This window comes from Urocitellus parryii, chromosome X (assembly GCF_045843805.1).
Source record: "Urocitellus parryii isolate mUroPar1 chromosome X, mUroPar1.hap1, whole genome shotgun sequence".
NCBI lineage: Eukaryota > Metazoa > Chordata > Mammalia > Rodentia > Sciuridae > Urocitellus > Urocitellus parryii.
In genome coordinates, this window is record NC_135547.1 from 89,206,790 (window position 1) to 89,232,736 (window position 25,947).

Genomic DNA, 25,947 nt, shown 5'->3' on the forward strand with positions numbered 1-25,947 from the left:
TAGGGTTTCATAGGTCTCTGAACTGAAACACTGTTCTATTGGACCTACCCTATCTAGAGATATTTATCATATTAGGAATTAATACAAAAATTTTCAATTTTTATTAATCATTTTCAATGTGTTAGTATATTTTTTTTGAAAAATAACTTTTTCTAAAACAAAAAATTAATTAGTGAGAAAAGTGTCACACATTCATATTAAAAAGCAGGATTCTTATATCTGCTCTAGCATTCAGTCTGTTACAGGATCTCACATCAAGCAGCCTCTGCAAAACTCTACTGTATGCTCATGAAAGAGTGACAGTGAAAAAGTTAAATGTCTTAGTATTATAATGAAAGACCCTAGCCCAGTTAGCCCAGTTACCTAAGGCCAAGATATGAAATCAAGATACCGGGCTTGTCATAAACAGGCTCAGGCGCCGGATGTGCTTTCCAGGATGTGCTTTCCATATAACCCGTTGAGAAAGGACAGAGCACCCACATCCTGAGGCATGAATGAATAAACAGGAACAGATAAGCAGGAACAGAAAGAATAGAATGCAGACCTGTGGTTTTTGGAATGCAGACCTGTACCCCCTAGGTGGCCTATATGCTAGATTTAAACAAACCAATAAGAAACCTGTTGCTTCCCGCGCGAGAAACCTGTCCCAAACCCTATAAAAATCTCTGTATCCCCAAGCCCGGTGTGCCAGTTCACCAAAGCTCCTGCTGAGGTTCTGCTGGGCACCCGCAGGCGCCTGTGTCTCAATAAACCACCTCGTGCTTTTGCAGCCAGTGTTTCGTGTGATTCTCCTTGGACAGGGAAACGGGGGTCTTTCATAAAAGGGGTGTCTTTCAATAACAATAGCTTTGGCCTTGAATACCCTGAAAGGCTCTTGAGGACTCACCTAGACCACACTTTGAGAGCTACTGCTCTAAAGTACTCTCATTTTACATATAAACCTATTGGATCTCAGGCAGAGGAAGTGAGAAACTCAGAATGACATGCCTGTTAATGGCAGGATACAGTTCTTAGATGGTTTGTCTCACTTCTCTTAGTTTAGGTTCTCAATCAGAAACCTGGGAAATATGCCTTACTGGCCTATCCTGTTCTCCCTAGTTATACAATTGTCACAGTATATCACTAAACATTTTTTTGAGTGAAAAAGGAAAATCAACAAACACGATAAATTCTGCAACAGTTATGCTGTTTGAATTTGAATTATATCTGAATTTGAACTGAAAACATTATAAGGCAAGTTCCATTGAAACTATCCTATGCAAATTGTAATAATAAAAATACACAGTAAATATCATAGATAAATATGGAAAGCAGATTAATCACAATATCCCTATTTATCCTATATTCTGTGTCTGAAATACATTTCAATAATCCATTCCAGAAAGATCTTCTCAAGGGTGGTAGGTATTTAAGAGAATGCAAATAAACTGGCAGTCATATGGAATTAAAGATAAAAAGGAATTGTTCTGAAATGTAGATATTTTACATTCCCTAACTAGACCTTATTTTTGTCTTTAAAAAATTAAAATCAAGGAGTCTTCTTGGCACCTAGAGAGTATTTCCCTTGTATGCTACCAGATGGTTCAAATCTTCTTTAAATGGATTATAGCCTTGCTCCATTAAACAATGGAGTGCCCAGAAAAGCTGGTCTATGGAGGAAATTCTTCCCAAAGGAACCCATTCCCAACTTTCCTTTTTTTCAGGTTCTACGTTCTTTAGTTCTGAATCATGATTCAAATCTACTTCTTACATTAATATAGTGACATAATGGTAATTATTCTTCTCAATGAAAGAATTCATCACTTAGACAAAGCAGATATTTTACAGGCTAAGAGTTGCTTTTTCCCAGGTCTCACTGAATTCCAAATCCCCCCCCACACACACACACAGAAGCTGAAAGCTGCCGGCCCCAAATGTTTTCCTCTTCCTCAGGAGGACACACGCATGACAATGCTTGCACCTGGTTACCACCACTCCAACCCCCACTCTTGGGGCTGCCTCAGCCCCAATGGCTTCACACTAGCCATTATAGAGCCAGCAGGCAGGCCTGGCCAGGCTTAACTTTTTTTTAATTGTGTTTTTTATTGTTAAGTTTTGAGAATTTTGTATATTTTGTATGCAATTCCTTTTTTTGATATGTATTTGACAAATTTTTCCCAGTTTATGACTTGCCTTCTTATTTTGTTAAATGAATAGCTTGTAGAGTGGAAGGAGTTAATTTTAATGAGGTCCAGCTTATCATTCTCTTCTTCTAAAGGTTGTCTTTTGGTCTTGAATGTAAGCAGTCATCACCCAAACCAAGGTCATTTATATTTTCTTCTATGTTATATTGTTAAGAATTTTATAGCTTTGTATTTTGGTTTATTATCCATTTAGGATTCATTTTTGTGAAGAGTGTGAGGTCACCGATGTTTTATTTTCTTTTACATTTTTTTCCAGGTGGGTGACTAGTTGTTCTAGTACTATTTGTTGAAAGGATTATCCTTTACCCCCATTAAATTGCCTTTGCTTCTTTGTGAAAGAGGATTTAACTGTATTAGTGTGAGTCTATGGACCCTCTATTCTCTTTGATTGATCTGCTTATCTTTCTTTTGCTAATACCAAAGTGCCACAATTACTGAAGTCAGGGGCAGGTAGGGATAGATGTGAAGGGACAGATTACAAATGGGCATGAGTAATCTCTTAGTGATTTTAAAAATTACATTTATCTTGGTGATGTACTCACAGATGCATTCAAATTTCAAAATGCCTCAAATTGATAATTTAAACATGTTAAATTTAGTGTATGTCAATTATATCTCAACAAAATAGTTTAAAATTGTCTCACTAAATAAAATTTCAAAATCTTTAGCTATGGCTTCTTGCCTAAGATTAGATAATACTGGTTGGTTATTGTGGTTCTATTGTTTTTCCTTCCCTAGCAACTGAACACTCTAGCTATGATGGTGTCTTTCCTTACACTTGTTATGTCAAGCACTACTGAGTTCTGAGGTACAGAAATGAGTAAGAAATATGGAGACACTGCCTTGGTGCTCACTGCCTATTGAAAATGGCATAAATAACACAGGAAACTACAATAAACTGAAATAAGTGCTTATTATGATTGGGGGAATTCAGGATCCCATGAAGTTCACAGAATGGAAATTTCATCTGATTTTTCAGGGAAGATGATTCATAACTTACAAACTTACACTTTGTAAGGTATGTTCCAAGAATCAGAAGGAGTTATTGAGTAATGAGCATGCATTGTCCAAAAAGTAACAGGAATAATGACTATGATAACCTGGAAGCTTTATGTGTCTGACTCTGCCTCTGGATTCTAAGACTGTGAATTTCCTTATTTTTATTTTTTTAATTGTAGATGAACACAATACCTGCACTTTATTTATTTATTTATTTTTATGGGATAATGAAGATCAAACCCAGGGCTTCACACATGCTAGGCAAGCACTCTACCACTGAGCCACAACCTTACCCCTGGTCTAATGCATTTCTGAATCCTCTATGTCCAGGACAGAATTGGACACACATCGTGTGATTCATAAATGCTAAATGAATGAGCAAATGCTGCATAAAGGTATCCATTCACTAACTATAATTGAACAATATGTATGTGTCAGGCAGTGTAACAGAGATCCTCTTTGCTTTTAAAATTTTGAGTGCATATCTCTTGAGAAATAATTAAATAGATATATAGAAAGATAATATCAAAATATTAAGGCTGCAGACATGGCTCAGTGGTAGAGTACTTTCCTAGCATGCATGAAGCCCTGAATTTCATACCCAGCTCCACAAAAAAGCAAAAACAAAAACAGAATGTTTTCAATGCCTTCAATACTGGCATATAGTGAGCACTGAACTAATATAATTTCTATTTTGGTTAAGAGTTTAAGAATACACCCAGCCAGGCATGGTGGCACACACCTATAATCCTAGCAGCTCAAGAGGCTGAGGCAGGAGGATTGTCAGGTTAAAGCCAGCCTCAGCAATGTCGAGGTACTAAATAAGTCAGTGAGACCTGTCTCTAAATAAAATATAAAAAAGAGTGGCGATGTGCCCCAGTGGTTAAGTGCCCCTGGTTCAATCCCCAGTACCCCCCCCCCAAAAAAAAAAAAAGAAAAAGAAAACACGCAGAGAATTTTCAACCACAGTGTTTAGGCTCATACCATTTCACTGAGTTGTCCTATAAGGCAATGTTTTCAAAACCTAATTGACCATTTTATTTTAATTAATTAATTAATTAATTAATTAATTAATGTGCTCTACCACTGAGCTCCATCCCTAGGCTTTTTATTTATTTATTTTTTCAGACATGGTCTCACTTATTTGCTAAGGTTGACCTTGAATTTATGATCCTCCTGCCTAAGCCTCTAAAGTCACTGAGATTATGGGTGTGTTACATTATGCCAGGCTGAATTTACTACTTTAAAAATAGTAAGATAAATTCTTTCAAATACTTCTTAGAAAATATGAATGAATAGATTATTGAGAAACATTTCCATCTTCATTCAAAGCCAGTGTACATAAGTGTAAGAAATCACAAAGCTGTATCTGCAGGGGGCAAATTCTTGGAATTTAACACATTTTTATTTCAAGTTGGTGTTATCAGTTTGAAAAAAAAAAAACTATTATAGCATTAGGATGTTTCTTTCATATATTCCCCCAAAAGAATATAGAATATACACAAAAGCAAATGAGAAGGGAATTGAAATGTGTCCCTATAAAAATCAACTAAACAAAAAGGAGGGTAATAAAAGCAGAATCAAGATATAAGAGCACTGTAAGACACATAGAAACATTAAAATGGCATTTCTAAATATTGCCCTATCAGTAATTATTTAAAATGTTAATGGATCAAACTTGGAAATCAAAAGGCCTAAATTGCTTTAGCACATGTGAAGCCCTGGGAAAAAAGAAGAAAATAAAAAAGAAAGGGGGAAAAGTTTAGATTGGCATAATGGATTAAAAACAGGATCTAACTATATACCATCTACAAGAGACTCACTTTAGATCTAAGAACATGCATAGGTTAAAAATTAGATGATATGGGCTGGGGATGTGGCTCAAGCTGTAACGGGCTCGCCTAGCATGTGTGGGGCACTGGGTTCGATCCTCAGCACCATATAAATTAAAATAAAGATGTTGTGTCCGCCGAAAACTGAAAAATAAATATTAAAAAATTCTCTCTCTCTCTTTCTCTCTCTCTCTCTCTCTCTCTCTCTCTCTCTCTCTCTCTTTAAAAAAAAATGTTAGATGATAGGGCAGGGGGTGTAGCTAGCTCAGGGTTAGAGTGCTTGGCAAGCATGTGCAAGGCCCTGAGTTCAATTCCAAGCACTGAAGAAACAAAACAAAACCCCTCAACATTTAATAATTAAATGATAAAAAATATGTTCCATGAAAATGGTAAGCAAAAGAAAGCTGAGGTAGCTTTATTAATATCAGACAAAATTAATTAAAAGACTACAAATAAATTCAAGACTTAAATATTAAATGCTACAATTACAAAACTCTTAGGAGAAAACATAGGAGAATAGTTTATCACATTAGATTTGATAACAATTTCCTAGATAAGATGCCAAAAGTACAGGCTAAAAAAGTAAAAATAGATTAATTGAACTACATCAAGATTATAAACTTCTGCACATTAAAATATACACTTAATGGGGTGAAAAGGCAACTTATGAAAGGGGATCAAATTTTTGAAAGTCATATATCAGATAAATGGGTAATATCCAGAATGCATAAAGAAATTCTACTTCGCAACACCAAAACAAACAACTCAATTAAAAAAAAGAGGCAAAATAATCAAATAGATACTTTTTTCATGGAGGATATGCAAATGGATAACAAGCACAGGAAAAGATTCCCAACATCACTAATGTTAAAGAAATGTGACTCAATCCCACAAGGAGCTACTGTAACTTCATATCCTTTAGGATATCTACTATCAAAAAATTATTGAATAAGCCAGAAAATAACAATTATTGGCATGGGAATGGATAAATTGGAACCTTTTTATTCTGTTGGTGTGAATTTAAAATGGTGGCACCCCTGTGAAAAAACAGAATAGAAAATAGAATAGCATATGATACAACAATTCCACTTCTGGGTATATACTCAAAAGAATAAAAAGCAAAGTGTTGGAGAGATTTGTACATCCATGTTCATAGCAATATTATTCACAACATCCAAATGGTGAAAGAAAACCAAGGTTATATTGATGGATGGTTAAACTAAATATTGTTTACACATACAATGTAATACTATTCAGCCTTGAAAAAGAAGATGATTCTGGTTCATGTTACAACATGGATGAATTTTGAGGGCATTATACTAAGTGAAATAAGCCAGTATCACAAAGATAAATACTGTATGATTTCAGCTATATGAGAAAACTATAGGAGTCAAATTCATAGAGACAGTAGAAGGCTGGTTCCTGAGAACTGGGGGAGGGAAGAATGGAGAATTGTTTAGTGGGCACAGAGCTTCAGTATTGCAAGGCAATATTAGTTCTGAAGATCAGTTTCACGATAATGTAAAGGGACCTACTACTGACATGTATATTTAGAAATGTTTTAAGATTGTAAATTTCACTGGGTGTGGTGGCACATGCGTAATCCCAGTGGCTTGGAGGCTGAGGCAGGAGGATCGTGAGTTCAAAGCCAGCCTCAGCAAAATGTGAGGTGCTAAGCAACTCAGTGAGACCCTGTCTGTAAATACAATACAAAATAGGACTGGGGATGTGGCTCAGTGGTCGAGTGCCTCTGAGTTCAATCCCCGGTACACCCCCTAAAAAAAAAAGATTGAAAATTTCATATTATGTGTATTTTACCATATTTTTAAAAAGTGACAAATTAAAAAATTGAGGAACACAAGTTATTTGTTATATCAAATTTACCTTGTGAGAAATCAAAGCTGAAAAAATTAATAATTTTTCAAGAATAACTTCAAATAGCAATTATTGTATAGAGTAATATGAACATTTTTTCATAAAAATATTTTCAAAAATAAAAAGTTAAGAAGAGTAACATGGGTTTTCATTTTTGCAAATCTCTTTAATGTCTTCCATAATAGAAAACAATTATAATATCTGCTTCTGTGTTCATTCTTTTATTATATGCCATTTTTGTTGAACTATATGAAGAAAATAGTGTCTCACCTAGTTGAAAAGGGTAGCAGTGTTTTTAATAACCTTTTCAGATATTTTATATGTTCTTTGATACTACATTAAGAATCACTTGTTGAAGTGAAACTTAAAGGTTATTGTAAGGTGCAATCTTAGACCATATCAATGAACTTTTCCTTTTCTCTTATATTAAAATTCATTGGTCAAGAAACTTTGCAATTGCTAGAAGAAAATGTAATATATATCATAAAAAAGAACTCCCCAAACTTCCACATATTGGCTCAGGAACTGACTTTCTTAACAAGACTCATAAAGCACAAGAAGTAAAATAAAAAATCAATAAGTGGGATGGTATCAAATTAAAAAGCTTCTTCACAGCAAAGAAAGCAATTAAGAGTGTGAAGAGAAAGCGAACAGAACAGGAGAAAATCTTTGCCACCTGCTCCTCAGATAGGACATTAATACTCAGGATATATGAAGAACTAAAAAAAAAAAAAAAACTTCAACATCAAAAAACCAAATAACCCGATCAATAATTGGGGAAAAGAACTAAATAGACACTTCTCAGAAGAAGAAATACAAATGGTCAACAAATATATGAAAAATCTTCAACATCTTTAGCAATTAGAGAAACTCAAATTAAAATTACATTGATATTTAATTTTACTCAAGTCAGAATGGCAATTATCAAGAATACAAGTAACAATAAATATTGGAAAGGATGTTTTGTGTGTGGCGGGGGAAGTACAGTCATACATTGTTGGTGGGACTGCAAATCAATGCAACTACTCTGGAAAGCAGTATGGAGATTCCTCAAAAAACTAGGAATGGAAACACCATATGACCCAGCTATCCCATTCCTTGGTATATATCCAAATGATTTAAAATCAGCATACTACAATGACACAGCCACATCAATATTTGTTGCAGCACAACTCATAATAACCAAGCTATGGAGCCAACCTAGGTGCCCTTCAAGAGATGAATGGTTCAACAAAATGTGATATATATCATAAAGAAGAATGAATTTATGGCATTTGCTGGTAAATGAATGGAACAGGAAATTATCAGTCTAAGTGAAATAAGCCAGTCTCCTTAAATCAAAGGTTGAATGTTTTCTCTGATATGTGGAAGCTAATACAAAATAAGGGAGAGGATAAAAGAAAAAAATAGAAAAAAGATCAGTGGAGTATACAAAGGAAATTCAAAGGAAAGGAGGGATGGAGTAGAGAAAGACAGTGGAATGACTCTGACCTAAATTTTCTATATACATACATGAATGTAACACAACAAATCTCATCATCATGTACATCCAGAAGAAAATAATTTTTAAAAAACCTGTAAGTAAATAGCATAAAGATCATTACAGTAGAGACCAGGGAGGAGGGAAGGAAAAGAGGAAGTACTGAGGACTGAATTAGAACAAATTATATTCCATGCTTTTATAATTATGTCAAAATAAATCCTATTGGGGGCTGGGAATGTAGCTCAGTGGCAGAGCACTTGGCTAGCATGCATGAGGCACTGAGTTCAATCCTCAGCACCACATAAAATAAACAAATAAAATAAAGTCATTCTGTCCATGTACAACTATAATTTTTAAAAAATTTAAAAAGAATCCTATTGTCATGTATAAAAAATAAAATTAATGGTAACCCTGAATTTCTTTTTGGTGGGGGGATAACCCATGATTGAACCCAGGGGTACTTAACCTCTAACCCATATCACCAACCCTTTTTAAGTATATTTTTAAAATTTTGAGACAGGGTCTCACTGAGTTGCTTAGGGCCCCTCTGATTTGCTGAGGCTGGTCTCCAACCTGCAATTTTCTTGCCTCATCCTCCCAAGCCACTGGGATTACAGGGACACACCACTATGCCCAGCTAACCCTGCACTTTTAAAAAATTAATTAATTAGTTCTAACAGTTATACATGACAGTTGAAAGCTCCTTGATTCATTGTACACAAATGGAGCCGAATTTTTCACTTCTCTGGTTGTGCATGAAGTAGAATCACACCATTCGTGCAACTGTACATGTACTTATGGTAATGATGTCCATCTCATTCCATGGTCTTTCCCACCCCTTTGCCCCTCTCCCCTCTTTGTCCCATCCAAAGTTCCTCCAGTTATCCCATGCACATCCCCCCCATATGGATTAATATCCACTTATCAGAGAAAAGATTTGGCCTCTTTTTTGAGATTGGCTTATTTTGCTTAGCATGATATTCTCCAACTCCATCCATTTACCTGCAAATGGCATTTTATTCTCTTTTAATGCTAAATAATACTTCATTGTGTGTATGTACCACGGTTCCTTTATCTATTCATCTATTGAAGGGCATTGAGGTTGCTTCTACAGTTTAGCAATTGTGAATTGTGCTGCTATAAACATTGAAGTGACTGTGTCACTGTAGTATGCTGTTTTTAAATTCTCTGGGTATAGACTGAGGAGTGGGATAGCTAGGTCAAATCGTGGTTTCATTCCAGGTTTTCTAAGGAATCTCCATATCGCTTTCCAGATTTGTTGTACCAATTAACCCTGCACTTTTAATAGAACTTTTCCCTATGCATATATTAACCTGTATATTGGTCATTTGGAGAATATTGGCTCCTTGAGTTATGCAAATACTCCAAACTTTGAAAAATTTAATAATACAATAAAAGAGCATCCATTACAAAAGAAAAATGCACATGATCATCTCAAAAAGCATTTCACAAAATTCAAAATTCCAAATTCTTTTATAATAACACCAAAGAATAGAAAGAAACCACATCAACATATGTGATAATTTCAACATATATGGTAATTCTATAGATCACATACTCAATGGTGAAAGACCAAAAACTTTCCATCTAGATCAGAAGACAAAGATGCCACATCTATCAATTCTGTTAAACATAGTATTGAAATGTGTAGCTGGAGCAATTAAACAAGAACAGGGAATAAAAGACATTAAAATTGGAAAAGAAGTAAAATTATGTCTGCTCACAGATGATTTTACATACAGAATATATAGAATTTAGAGAGAAAAGGAATAAAAAGGGTGATATTTTAAAAATAGAAGGGACATCAGTAGAGGTAGGGGACTGTTGGGAGAGAGGAAGAGAGGGAAAGGGGAAGGAATGGGGATTAAAATGGAGCAAACTATCTTATATTCATTTAGGAATATGTCAGTATGAACCCCATTATTATGCATAACTATAATCTAATAACACATTTAAAATAATTTTATATGTAGAAAATCCTAAACATTCCAAAAAACACCATTAGAACTATTGAACAAATTCAATAAAATTTCAAAATACAAAATCAGCACTCAAAAATCAGTTGTATTTCTTTTACACAAAGAATTATCTGGAAAGGAAATTAAGAATATAATTCCATGTTTAAAACATCAAAAGAAATAAAATACTTAGAAATACTTCTTAACCAAGACAGTGAAATACTTGTAAACTGAAACCAGAAAGTATTGCTGAAAGAAATTAAAGAAGGCAAACAAATGGAAAGGCATTCTAGATTCATGGATTGGAAGATAAATGTTATTAGAATGCCAATACTATCTAAAGCAACCTACAGATTCAATGCAATCCCTATAGAAACCTCAAATATATTTTTACTGAAATAGAAAAATCCATGCTAAAATTTATATGGAATGGCAAGAAACCCTCAATTATCTTGATGAAAGAGAACAAAGTTGGAGGTCTCATATTTCCTAATTTCAAAACTTATTATAAAGTTACAATAAAAATATTGTGGTAGTGACATAAAAGCAGACATAAAGACAAATGGAATTGAGCAGAATCCAGAAATAAAATGTCATCAATTATTTTTTAACAAGGGTGCCCCGCATCTTTTCAGTGGAAGAAAGGAGAGTCTTTTCAAAAACTGGTGCTAAGTAAACTGGATATCCTGATGGAAAAGAATGATATTGGATGCTTACCTTATACCATATGCAAAAGTTAACTCAAAATGGATCAAAGATCTAAATTTTAGTGCTCAAACTATAAAACTCTTAGAAGAATACACAGGGGAAAAGCTCCATGGCATTAGATTTGGTAATGATTTCTTGGATATAACACCTAAACACATAACAAAAGAAAAAAAATAGATGTACTGGACTTCATCTGAATTATTAACTTTTGTGCATCAAAGATACCTTCCAGAAAATGAAAACAAAACCCACAGAATGGGAGATAATTTTTGTAAATCATGTATCTTATAAATGATTGCTCTCCAAAAGATATTAAGAATTCCTTTAACTTAACATAAAAAAATAAAACAATCCAACTTAAAAAAAGAGCAAAGGACTTAAATGGACATTTTTCCAAAGAAGATATACCAATGACAAAATAGCAAATGAAAAGATAATAAACATCACTAGTCATTAGGGAAGTGCAACTCAAAAGCACAATGAGATATCATCTCATACCATTAGAATGGTCATTATTTACATGAAAAATATCAGGGTGGAGGAATATGAATTGTTGGTGAGGATGTGGATATATGGGAATAGTGTCTCATTGTTGTTGGGAAGTTAAAATGGTGCAATCACTGTAGAAAATACTATGGCAGTTTCTCAACAATTTAAACATGTCATTACCATAATATCTAGAAATTCTGTCTCTGTGTATATACCCAAAAGTACTGAAAGCACAGACTTGAACAAATTTTTGTACAACAGTGTTCACATCAGCATTTTTCACAATAGCAATAGGTGGCAATAATCCTAAGGTCCATGAATGGATGAACAAAAAATAAATGGCCATTAATGTTTTAATGTTTTCATAAAATTATTTTGACCAGATAGATCCCTTCATTTTTATCCACATATGAGATTCTTAGAATGAAAACCAAATCATGTCCCTCCATCATTAAAATCCCTCCAATGAGCCGGGTGTGGTGGCACATGCCTGTAATCCCAGCAGCTCAGGAGGCTGAGACAGGAGGATCGAGAGTTCAAAGCCAGCCTCTGCAATGGTGAAGTGCTAAGCAACTCAGTGAGACCCTATCTCTAAATAAAACACAAAATAGAGTTGGGGATGTGGCTCAGTGGCTGAGTGCCCCTGGGTTTAATCCCTGATACAAAAAAAAAAAAAAAATAGTCCCTCCAATGGTTCCCCAATGCACTGAAAATAAAATTCAGATGCCTTCACACTACTACATAAACTGGTCACTCAATAACTTCTCAACTTTCTCCTACAGCTCTTCCCCTCATCCAACATCTGTCAGGCATCCTGAAATTCTTTTAGTTCCTAAAATACACCAATCAAATCACTTCAGGGCTATTGTATATGCTGAAACACAGATATTTAAAATTTTCATATTGCCAAATCCCTCTTATTCAGTGTCATTATTGGACAGGTCTTTTCAGAACATCCTATCTCAAGCAGCCACTTCCATGACTTCTCATATTCTATCCCATTACCTGACTTTGCTTTCTGCATAACATGTGTCGAAACACACACACACACACACACACACACACACACAGTGTTTCTCTTTCTTCCCCTCAGAATATAAACTATATGAGCACAGAGAATGTCTTTCTTGTTTTTTGCTGTATCTCAAGTGCATAGAGCAATACCTAATGCATAACTGACACTTGAGAGACATTGTTGAAAGAAAAGCACAAATGTCTTTTATAAATGTGTATATATTTTTGTCAAATGCATGTAATCTCTGAGATAGGTGACATTTCCACCCATTATACAAACGAGAAAATTGATTCAAAGAGGTTGAGTGAGTTGCCCATGGTCAGAATGAAGAGAAACAAAGAATACTGTACTACATTGCTTATTGTAGAGAGGATAATGTATACTTGTAATCACACCAGGCATATTGGAAAGGAACAGCTATATTAGAAGCTCATACATGGGGATGTCTTGTTCAACATTATAGTTGTCCCTTCTAGGCCTGCATGCTAAGTGGAATACACTAACAGCGTTTCCTAGAAAGAGGGGAGGTCTGCCTGAGAAGTTTCACCTCTGGATTCTCTAGAGGTGAAGACCCCTGTATTCCAATTTTAATTCTCATATTTTCCTTAGGAAGGAACACGTGGGGAACCAAACAGACCTGCCACAGCTCAGTAGACTCTTTAATACTGTCCTTTGCATAAACCATTATTGATATGGAGAGAAACAACCAGGGACCCTGGGGGTGGAGGGCTAGGTAGGAAGGATGAGAAAGATTACTGCTATTTTTATCATTTTCTGTTTTGTCGATTCATCTTAAGCATGAATCCATTTTCTTTCTTAGGTGGTTGATATTAAGTGTTTATAAAAAATGAGCTGTAAATTATTCCTGTTAGCCTTAACAGTTTGTTTTGTAGAAGCTGGTTAACAGCAATGAAATTTTGCCCTCCAGTGGGCTTTTTAAGAACAGACATAGCCCTGAGTAGTTTTGTTTTTGCCATTCTGGGTATAGAATCCAGAACCTTGTGCAGGCTAAGCAAGGGCTCTACCACAGACCTATATCCAGCTGTTAGTTTTGTTTTAATTTACACATAAAATTATTGTATATATATTTATTCTGTACAACATGTTTTGAAGTATATACGCATTGTGAAGTGCTTAAATATAGCTAATAACTCATATATTATAAACACGTATAGTTGTCATTTTTGTGGTGGTAAGAAAACAACATCCACTTTCTTGGCATTGTTCAAGGACAATCATCACAGGGCAAGATGGCACACACCTGTAATTCCAGTAACTTGAAAGGCTGAGGCAGGAGAATTGCAAGTTTAAGGCCAGCCTTAGGAGACCTTGTCTCAAAAATAAAAAAAGGACTGGGGTGTAGCACAGTGGTAGCATGCCCCTGGGCTATATCCCCAGTATCACGCAAAAAAGAATACAACACACGTCATCGTGTTGTTTTGAAACATTTGTGCACAAAGAGAAACAGCAGGAGGTAGAGAGAGCCTGGGGCATTCAAGGGACAGACTTCCTCACTGGTCCAGTAGCAGACTCTAGAAGATACCTATTTATCTGGCTCATCCCCACTTCAAAACTATGAGGGCCCCATCTACTTAGTGTAAGTTAAATAACAAATACATAAGGTCAGGCTACTTGAGTTCAAATTCTAGCCCTACCTCTTGCTGCAGTGGGACCTTTAGCCTGTGACCTGAGATACCTCTGCAAGTGCTTCTGTTTCACCTACTGTGGAATTAGGAAAATCATGCCAGCTATTGTATGCCACAGGATAGCTCAGAATGTTGCTGTGAAGATTGCGTTAGTTAATTCATTTTAGACACTTTGTGCCCAGTACATTATAAGCCCTCAAAAATGATGATGTTACTATTAACATTATGTGTAATTGGTTTGGAATGAATTGACTTGAAGTCTTTGTTAAAGTTTCAGATACCTTTTTTTCCATGACACCACACCTCAAATTGGAAGTAACAGTTCAGCATGAAAACTATTTGGAACTGGATGGGAAAGGGGTTAACCTCTCTCCCAAGAATACAGTTAGACAGGAATAAGAAGTTCTGGTTTGCTATTGTACAGTAGGGTAACTACAGTTAAGAATAATGTACTGTGTCTTTCAAAAAGCTAGAAGAAAGGATTTTGAAAGTTTTCACCATAAATAAATGATATTTGAGAAGACAGATGTGTTCAACTTGATTTAAACATTATACAATTTTATTTGCATTGAAAGATCATGTTACCCCATTAATATATATATATATATATATATATATATATATATATATATATATATATAATGTATCAATTTAAAAATGAATTTAATTTAAATTTAAAAAGTATGTGAAACTAAGTGTGCATGCTGATGTGTGTACATGGGCATGTGTGTGCACACATATGTTCCAGTCTGTGATGTATTATATGACACAATTTTCCTAACTTTTTATGTTGAGGCAATTTTAAAGTTATAGAAATATTACAAGAACAGTCTAAGGAATTCCCACAGACCTTATACCCTTCATGTAAATCCTTCAGTTGTTAACATTTCAGTACATTTGGTTTATCATATTCCCTTTGTCTTGCTCTCTCTTTATCTACACATACACATACATACACACACACATACACACACACTCGTATAAACATAAGCACACCTGTAATTATTTTTTTCTGAACCAGTTCTGTATAAGTTGCAGAATTCATGTCTTTTTACTCCTAAATCCTTCATTATCATTCCTAAAACTAAGTAAAATTAGGGTCTATGGTTATGGCTCAGTGGTAGAGTGCTTGCATAGCACATGTGAGGCACTGGGTTTGATCCTCAGCACCACATAAAATAAATAAATAAAATAAAGGTCTTATGTCCATCTACAACTAAATTTTTTTAAAAGTAAAATACCTGAACAGACACTTCTCAGAAGAGGATATACAATCAACAAATATGTGAAAAAATGTTCATCATCTCTAGCAATTAGAGAAATGCAAATCAAAACTACAAGATATTATCTCACTCTAGTCAGAATGGCAGCTATTATGAATACAATAAGTGTTGCCGAGGTTGTGGGGGAAAAGACACACTCATACATTGCTGGTGGGACTGCAAATTGGTGCAGCCAATATGGAAAGCAGTATGGAGATTCCTTGGAAATCTGGGAATGGAACCACCATTTGACCCAGCTATCCCTCTCCTCGGTCCATAATCAAAGGACTTAAGAACAGCATACTACAGGGACACAGCCACATCAATGTTTATAGCAGCACAATTCACAATAGCTAAACTGTGGAGCCAACCTAGATGCCCTTCAGTGGATGAATGGATAAAAAAGTGGCATATATATGCAATGGAATTTTACTCAGCAATAAAAGAGAACAAAATCATGGCATTTAAAGGTAAATGGATGACGTTAGAGAAGATAATGCTGAGTGAAGTTACCCAATACCAAAAACAAAACAAAACAAAACAAATGGTGAATATTTTCTCTGATATAAGGAGGCTGACTCATAGTGGGGTGGGAGGGGGAGCATGGGAGGAATTGATGAATTCTAGATAGGGCAGGGGGTGGGAGGGAAAGGGAGGGGGCAGGGGATTAGCAAGAATGGTGGAATGTGATAGACATCATTATCCAAAGTACATGTATGAAGACACGAATTGGTGTAAACATACTTTATATACAAACAGAGATATGAAAAATTGTGTTGTATATGTGTAATAAGAATTGTAATGCATTCTGCTGTCATTTATTTAAAAAAGTAAAATTATCAAAATAAGGAAATTTGCCTTGATGAAAAGATCATCTATTTTACAGACTTTTAAAACAACTTCTCCAGTTTTCTCAATAATAACTTTTATAAATTTTTGTTAGTTGTAGATACCTTTATTTTATTTATTTATTTTTTTACGTGGTGCTGAGGATTGAACTCAGGGCCTCACATGTGCTAGGCAAGTGCTCTCCTACTGAGCTACACCCCTAGCCTCCAATACTACCTTTTATAACATTTTTAGCAATGAAATCTATTACAGCATTATGCATTGTATTTAACTGTCATGCCACTTTAGATTGTTTAGCTCTGGGAACAGTTTCTTAAGGATTCTTTGTTTTCCATGTCATTTTTCAAAAGTTCTGGGATAATTATAGATTGTCTCACATTTTGGGTTCATTTGATTATTTTTTTCATGATTCAGTTGATGTTAGACATACTCAGCAGAAGCACCATAAAAATATCACATCTTTATCATTATAATATAAAACAGGCACATGATATGTTTTGTCCCTGTATTGTTTTGCAACCTGAATCATTTTGTTGAAATGGTTTCCACCGGGGTTCTTCAACACAAGTTTACTCTTTTTCATTTATGATTATTAAATATTCTGTGTGAGGAAATGTTTTGAGAATGTACAAATATCCCAATGGCATAAACTTCCATACACTCATTTTAGTGTTTATTAATGATTCATTTCTTAGATAATGCTGCATAATAGTTGCAAAATGATGCTTTTCTAACTGCATCATTTATTCTTCATTCATTAAATAGCATTCTACTACAAGGAAGAGTCTTTCCTTTTCTTTATTTATTTACAGTACAGATTCATGAATTATTATTTTATTAAATTCATTATAACACATTATTAACATTATTTATTCTGATGCTCAAGTTGTCCAAGTTTAAGCCATGTGAGCCCCCATTCAATCTGGTCCTTGTGTCTTTTTGACAAATCCACATGATTTTTTGAGATCTTCCTTACTTTCCACTTTCCTTATGTTCCACACAATCTTATACTTCCAAACTCCATCCCTGGAATCAACAACTCCTTTGTTCCTTTTATTAGATAATGGTATTTAGAAACAATTATCTGGATACCAGATGTTCTCATTGCAGCCAAGATAGACATATTTTTATTATATTCTATATTTCTTTCCTTACAGTGCCCAGGAGCTACAAGTGTTTTCATAAAAATATACTAGCTCCAATATAATACTTAAATAACTATTAGAAACTTGGTTTCCAATTTAGGTTGAGAGAGTAGAACAGACCCTACACAATTAAATTAAAAATATTTTTAGGGCTGATGATGTATCTCCATGGTAAGAGCATATGCCCAGTATGTATGAGGCCTTGAGTTTGATTCCCACATGATCAAAATAAAATAAAATACATAATAAACTGAACAAAAAAATTTTAAAAAACTTTCTGTATGACTTTCCACCAATTACTTGTATTTAAGGAGCATTTTCCTTTTGGGAGTGAGGGGGTTTTTTTTGCCTAAAAAGAAAATTTTCATAACTTTCCTTGGCCAGAGACAGAAATGTATCCAAGACAGAAAAGAACAAAGATATTGAGATTGTAGTATGTACAAAATGAGTTGTTTTAGTATGGTTCTGGGACAAAGGCAAAGGCTCACTTTCCCCTGCTCCTTCCCACCAAATACAGGTAAATATTCTGAAAATGCTTTAACAGATACTAAAATATAGAAATAAGAAGGTAAATTGAATAGGGATCTTAGGACTTCAAATATGACATCACATTGAGTTCCCTAGATTTTCTTTATATCACCCATCCTTCTAGGAGAAGTCTGAAACCAGGAAACCATCTATAGGATAGACCAAAGATAAAAAAAAAAAAAAAAAACAAGTAATTAAGAGTGTGTCTGCTCTTTCTGAGTAAAGGTCTACGAAAGAGAAAAATTAGCAGTGTCTTAGCAAGAAGACCTACATACAATTGCATCCATTGACTGATCTGCCTGCACTAACTGTAACAGCAAAGCTGAGGGAGAAGGAAGCCAATTCATTCTCTATAATCACATCCATCAGCAAAAATGGTAGGATCTGACCTACCCACAGCAGTAACAATAAAATATGTAGGTTAACATACTCCCTGCCACATACCAGGAAGTCACATGCAGATAAGCCCTTCCACCTCCAATGTTAATGTCAGCCAGCCCAGTTTCTCCCAGCCCTCTGCCCAAGTGCTACCCCCCCCAGGCCAGTGTCCAGTCTCTCTCTCTCTCTCTCTCTCTCTCTCTCTCTCTCTCTCTCTCTCTCTCTCTCTCTTACCAGGGATTGAACCCAGAGGTGTTTAACCACTGAGCAACATCCATAGCCCTTTTATTTTTTGAGACAGGATCTTACAAAGTTCTTTAGGCCCTTACTGCTAAGTTGCTAAGTCTGGCTTGGAACTTGTGATCTTCCTTGCCTCAGAACCTCTGAACCTCTGGGGTTACAGACTTGCACCATTATTCCTGGCAGACCTGTGTCTCTTAATCAGACAGACACCTAGATTCAGTAGAATCACCATTGGGTGACCTATTAAATAGCAACCTAGATCTGGTACCTCTTGGCTCTACACCCAGTGGCAGAAGATGAATTGAGCCACTGTCACTTGACCCTCCACCAGACTTGTGACTCCTGGTCCTCCACACATTGACAGAAGGCAGCCCAACACTGTCAGCACTAGTAGAGATTTAGTAGGAAGCACCTTCCTTTTGCAGGTGGTACCATCGGGACATCAAGCAGAGACAAAAAATAACAAAAAAGAATGAAGAAAACTTAAGGAACACATCAAACAGACCAATATATGCCTTGTGGGAGTTTCAGAAGGAAGCTGCCATAATAAAATGGTAAAATTAACATAATAAAAGCCATACATGGAAAGCCCACTGTTAACAACATACTCAATGGTAAAAAAATAAAAGCTTTTCTTCTTAGATCAGGAGCAAGACAAAGATGCCTACCATTTCCACTTCTATTCAATATAGTACTGGAAGTCCTAGTCAGAGCAATTAGCAGGAAAAAAATTAAAGGGAACTCAATAAAAAATTAAGAAGTAAGACTACCCCTGTTTGCAGATGACATGATCTGATGTATAAAAAAAATAAAAACACCTTAAAAACTGTTAGAATTAACAAACAAGTTGAGGGAAGTTGAAGGATACAACATCAACATACAAAAAAACAGTGTTTTAAAATACACTAATAGTAAACTGTCTAAAAATAAAATTAGGAAAACAATGCCATTCACAAGAACATCAAAAAGAATAAAATATCTAGGAAGAAATTTACCTGAGAAAATGTAAGACTTACATACTAAAAACTACAAAATGTTGAAGAGAGAACCTAAACAAGAAAAGGTAAATGGAAGTGTTCCTGGATTGGAAGACTTAATGTTTTTTAAATATCCATACCACACAAAGCAATCTATAGACTCAGCATAATCCCTGTCAAAATTCCAATGATATTTTTTTTCAGAAATAGAAAAAAAATCCTAAAATTCATATGGAACCACAGAAGACCAGGAATAGCCAAATCAATCTTGAGAAATACCAAAACTGGAGATATCAGACTTCCTGATCTCATAATATATTACCAATCAAAACAGTATACACTGGCATAACCACAAACATGTAGACCAATTGAACAGAATAGAGAGCCCAGAAAAAAATCTATGCAATAGTCTCAACAGATTTTCACCAGTGGTACTAAGAATACACAATGGTGAAACAGTCCCTTCAATAAGTGGTGCTGGGGAAATTGGATATTCACATGTGGGATCAAATTGGATACTTACCTCACATCATACACAAAAGTCAACTCAAGATAGAGTAAAGCTAAAAAACTGCTGTACAGTGAAGGAAAGTTTTAACATTGTGAAAAGGCAACTTAGGAATGGGAGAAAATATTTAAAAATTAGTGATAATACCAAATGCTAGGGAGATTATGGAGACATTGAATCACTCATACAGTGCTGGTGGGAATGTAAAATTATATAGCTAATCTGGAAAATGGTTTGGCAGTTTCTTATAAAACTAAATATGCAACTACTATATGCTCTAGCAATTGAACTCTTTATCTTAGCAAAATGAAACAAAGGAACCTGTACACAAAGGTTCATAGTAGATTTGTCTGTCACAACTAAAAACTGGAAGCATACTAGACATACTTTAACAGGTAAATGTTTAAACAAACTGTAGTACATTAACGCCATGAAATAATAATAATAAAGAATGAACTAGCAATACACTCAACAACTTGGATGATAACCAGAATATTATGCTGGATGAAAAATGCCAATCCCAGTTACCTTTTGTTTCATTTATAAAAAATTTCAAAATGATAAAATATGAGAAACAAGAACAGAACTAAATACACAAATGCACCTGTGTGTGCTTGTGCGTGTACACACACACACACACGCACACACACACACATGCACACACACACAGATGAGTACATGTAAAATTGAGGAAATTTGATTAAGGTTAGTGGATATTTTCAATAAAATATCCTAGTTGTCTACTATAATTTTGCAAAATGTTACCATTGGGGGAAAGAGGGTAAAAGAACAGGGATTTCTGTGTATATTACAACTAATTATTACCTATAGTTATTTCAAGAAAAAATATAAGTAATTAAGAAAAATGTGCCATGAGGGTCGGGTTGTGGCTCAGTGGTAGAGCGCTTGCCTAGCATGCATGAGGTACTGGGTTCTATCCTGGGCACCACATAAAAATAAAAACAAATAAAATAAATGTATTGTGTCCATCTACAACTAAAAATTTTATATATTTTTAAAAAATTTTTAGTTGTCGATGGATCTTTATTTTATTTATTTGTATGTGGTGCTGAGAATCAAACCCAGTGCATCATGCATGCTAGGCAAGTGCTCTACCACTCAGCCACAATCTCAGCCCCTAAATTTTTTTTTTTTTAAATGTGTCATGATATGGCCAGGCATGGTTCCAAATACTGTGTTGTAGGAACCAGAGCTGTTTGAAGAAATGTGTTTCCAAGGCTGGGTTAGGAAAAGTACAAGGAGAGCCTGGAGCATCTAACTCTTCCAGAAAACAAGCAAGTGCTCAAAGATTAATAGGAGATATACAAAGGGACACAGGAACCAGCTCCCGTGGGCCAAAGCTGAAACAATTTTAAATTAAAAAATTACTTAATTAACTATAAATTATTGAATAAATAAAAATATATTAGTTCAAAAGTATATCCAGAAAAAGAGAATAATTTTTCATAACTGAAGATGTCTATTACTCCAACTCTTAACATTGCAAACCAATAAATAAAGGCAAGGGATTTAGCATATACACTGCCTTTTAAGGAAAAAAAAAAAACAGTTGTCCATCCACAGTTGACATAAAGTTCATCTGTTTGAATGAATGCCAGCTAATAAACATAGAAAGAAATTAAGCAGTAGGAAATCATCATTTTGTAACCTAACAATGAAATAATTGGTTCAGTTGACTATTATCAACAGATTTTAAACCACTAGGAAAAAAAGATACCCAAACAGTGTCAAAATAAGACCCCTCAGATTGTTTTTTATTTCAAAGGGAAAAGCCATATTTTCACAATGAAGAAATCTGGCAATTAGCACCTTAATGAAGAGGCAAATTTAGGATCATTACTCCTGGGATAGCCTGACATCATGAACTTCTGATGTGATGCAATATATAGGAAGTATGGAACATCATCTGTGAATCATATTTGTATTAGTTGAATCTAATCAAGCCTTTGCACTTAACTTTTTTGTTGTACAGGAAATGTATGAGATAGAAGAACAATCTAATGGAAACACAAGGAAGCAATCAGAAAAATCAATTAAAATATTTTTAATTTGGTCTGTTAAAAAATCAAACGTCATGGGAAAAATTTTGATGAGATTATTCTAGATTAAAGAGACTAAAAAGACAACACGAAATTTGATGTGTGAATTTTAATTAGATTCTGTGTTAGGGACAGAAAACTTTTTATAAAACACATTAAGAGGGGCTGGAGTTGTAGCTCAGTGGTTGAGCACTTGTCTCACATGTGTGAGGCACTAGGTTCGATCCTCAGCACCACATTAAAAAATAAATAAATAAAATAAATATATCGGGTTCATCTACAACTAAAAAAAATTTTAAAAAACACATTAAGAAAACAATTTGTGGGGCCGGGATTGTGGCTCCGTGGTAGAATGCTTGCCTAGCATGCATGAGGTACTGGGTTCTATCCTGGGCACCACATAAAAATAAAAACAAATAAAATAAAGGTATTGTGTCCATCTACAACTAAAAAATATTTTAAAAAGGAAACTATTTGGAAAATGTAAATATATGCCAGAAATGATATGACATTAGGACATTATTATCGATTCATAGGTATGATAATAATCCCGTGGCTTTTCAAGAATTTGTATCTTTATTCCTAAGATATGAGTACTAAAATATTGAGAGATGAAATGTCACTAATGCCTATATCTTAAATAAAATGTTTTTGGAGGACTGAGGTTGTGGCTTAATGGCAGAGCGCTTGCTTCGCACATGTGAAGCACTGGGTTCAATCTTCAGCACCAGATAAAAATAAATAAATAAAATAAGGGTATTGTGTCCATCTACAACTAAAGCCCATCTACAACTAAAAGAATATTTAAAAAATGTTTTTGGAAAAATACATGCATATGTGCAAATAGGACAGAAATGTTAGAAACTATTGAATCTAGGTTGGAGATAGTTTTGTGAATCTCTACTTGTATGTGTGGACATCACTACTTAACTCAGGAAACAAGTTTTTGGAAGAGTCCTCCTCACTGTTTTCCCAGTTCTGATTATATCTCAAGGAGTAAGATTCATGCTCATTTTTTTGGAGTCTTTCCAGTGGCCATGGTGATCAATCACGGTCAGTTTCCAAAACATTGAAACAAACAAACAAACAAAACAACCACATGAGAGATGATGTCTCCCTACCCCCATCTCTAGAGTCAGTCACTAACACAAAACCAAGCAACATAATAACATCATTGGACAAATAAGAGCAATGAGGTATGCAATATCGATTTTTAAAACATGTTATTTTAAAACACACTAAATAAACAACAAAAAACAGTTTTTGACGAGGTTATTCTAGATTAAAGAAACTAAAAAGACAACATGAAATTTGACGTGTAAATTTTAATTAGATTCTGTGTTAGGGACAGCAAACTTTATAAAACACATTAAGAGGAGCTGGGGTTGTAGCTCAGTGGTTGAGCTACAAACAACAACCAAAAACCAGCTTCAGCTTCGTATTCAGGCATTCCAGAAAACTTAATGTATTCTGGGTACAAATAGACAAATAAACACATTGTTCCTTTTTTCTTTTTCAGGTGCTTGAGGTCCAACTCATGGTTTCATACATGCTAAACTGGCTCCCTACCACTGAGCAAGCACTCAACCACTCTACCAAAGTGACTGTTGGGGCTACATTGAGGTTATCATGGATGGAGTTTTTGGTTGGGTCCATTGATGTACTAGTAAAGATGACTACTATAGTCATTGAGCATAGTCATCTTTACTATCCCCCAACTTTGATACAACTACTCACACACTACACACTCTTGCTCATGAAAGCTTTTGTTTTTCTTCTGTGACTACTGCTTATTTTGAGCTACCAAATCTGCTGCTGAATACTAACTATAAGATCTGCAGCATCCCTAGTGTTTGAATATTTTAAGATTAGGTTGCTGAGTTAAATAAACAATAGAAAATAACATTTAGGAGAATGAGTAGCTGATAGGCTCAGCCAGAATTTCAGGCCAGCAAAGGAGGTTTTGATAGGGTCAAGGGAAGGGTCTCCTTGACATCACACTCAACAAGTGGCCAATCCTGCAGGTGCAGATAAGGAGGCTGCTCAGAGACTGCCTAGGAAATGAGGGGCGGTGGGCGCCCACTCAGAAGACTGCAGGCGCCATGGGCAGAGCAAGGCAAAGAGCCAACGCTCAGCGGCGGAAGCAAAAGCAGCCCGGGGATCCTCCAGCCACCTGCGCAGCTGTTGCGGTCATGGGCGCGAGCCGCGCGCGGTGCCCACCTGTCCAAGTCGGGGTCGGGAGCCAGGAGGCACGCAGGGAGCGGGCGGCGGCCAAGCGGCGGCGGGGAAAGGCGCGGCGCAAGCGCTGGTGGCGGCGGGTCCGGGAGACCTTCGCCAAGAATCTGCTGCTCCCGCCGCAGCTGCGGAACCAGCGGGCGCTCATGCCCACCTCAGCGGCACCGGCCACGTCCCCGGGTGAGCTGGACCTGGGCGCGCAGCGCGAGCGCTGGGAGACGTTCCGCAAGCTGCGGGGCCTGAGCTGCGAGGGTGCCGCCAAGTTCCTGCTGGACACCTTCGAGTTCCCGGGCCTGGTGTACCACACCGGGGGCTGCCACTGTGGCGCTGTCCGCTTTGCGGCCTGGGCCCCTGAGGATCTGCACGTGATGGAGTGCAGCTGCAGGCTGTGCAAGAAGAAGCAGCACCGCCACTTCCTCGTTCCAGCTGAGCGCTTCACGCTGCTGCAGGGTGCCGAGAGCATGGTCACCTACCCGTCCAACACGCACCCGGCGCTGCACAGCTTCTGCAGCAGGTGCGGGGTGCAGAGCTTCCACTCCGCGGAGTCCGACCCGCGTGTGTATGGCGTCGCCCCTCACTGCCTGGACGCGGGCACTGTGCGCAGCATGGTCATCGAGGAGGTCGATGGTGAAGCATGGGAACAGGAGGCCACCGAGGAGGACGACGATGACTACGCCATGCAGAACGCGTCCATCGAGGTGACCCCTGGCTGTCCTGGCCAAGAAGAGCTGTGAATGAGGTCGCCGACATGTTGAACCCAGTGTGTGGGGGCCCCTACAGCCAGCCCCTGCAGCACTTCTCTCCTGTCAGCCAGGTCTGTTTCCGGACCGGTCAGCCTGTGGTGTCAGTGTAAGCTACCTGTTCCTGTTTCCCCTTCCTCTTCATTTCTGTTCAAGGGACTTGCTCCGAATCCAGAACTTGAGCACACACACCTTCGTCTGTGTATAGTGATCACCGTGACATCCAACAAGCAAGTAGTGTCTCCACGTTTTCAAGCCATCTCTTCCATCACTTGGTTGTGCCATTCTTCCTGAAGGATCCCCACATGACTGGTGGGAATCCCGTGTACTGTACGTTTCTGGTGCTATTGTGAACAGGCTTGTGTGCAACACGTGCATTTTAGTGTGCTGGGCGGCTACATCCCAACACTTTTGTGAACAGTTATGGATATTTTCCATTGATTTCTCTCTCTCTCTCTTTGTGTGTGATTTAGGTTGACACCACGTTGTTTATTCAGTATGTTTTAAAAGAACATGTTCTAAAAATCAATATTGCATACCTCATTGCTCTTATTCATCCAATGATGCTACTATGTTGCTTGGTTTTGTGTTAGTGACTGACTCTAGAGAGGGGGTTAGGGAGACAGAAAGGAGAAGAATGTTTGTGCACTAGATGCCCTCTTTATTCTTTTGAAATCCTATCTTGTACATGTGTTAAGTGTTCAGAAATTAGTAAATACTTAATAAATAGAAAATATGTATTTCTATGTTCTATATTAAAAATAGTCATTAATTTATATGTAACTTCTTGATACCTGAAATTTTAGCCAAACA

At 36.3% G+C, this 25,947-nt stretch overlaps 1 protein-coding gene and 1 pseudogene across 1 annotated transcript; one reads left to right on the top strand and one right to left on the bottom strand.

The window, feature by feature from the left end:
• Nucleotides 1–1,548: 1,548 nt before the first annotated feature.
• LOC113177426 (nucleotide triphosphate diphosphatase NUDT15 pseudogene) lies at nt 1,549–23,815 on the bottom strand (annotated as a pseudogene).
• A 446-nt stretch (nt 23,816–24,261) lies between these two features.
• On the top strand, nt 24,262–25,128 carry Cenpvl3 (centromere protein V like 3). Its single transcript, XM_077793651.1, has one exon. It carries the CDS (start codon nt 24,262–24,264, stop codon nt 25,126–25,128), a length of 867 nt encoding a protein of 288 aa, XP_077649777.1.
• The last annotated feature ends 819 nt before the right edge of the window (nt 25,129–25,947 follow it).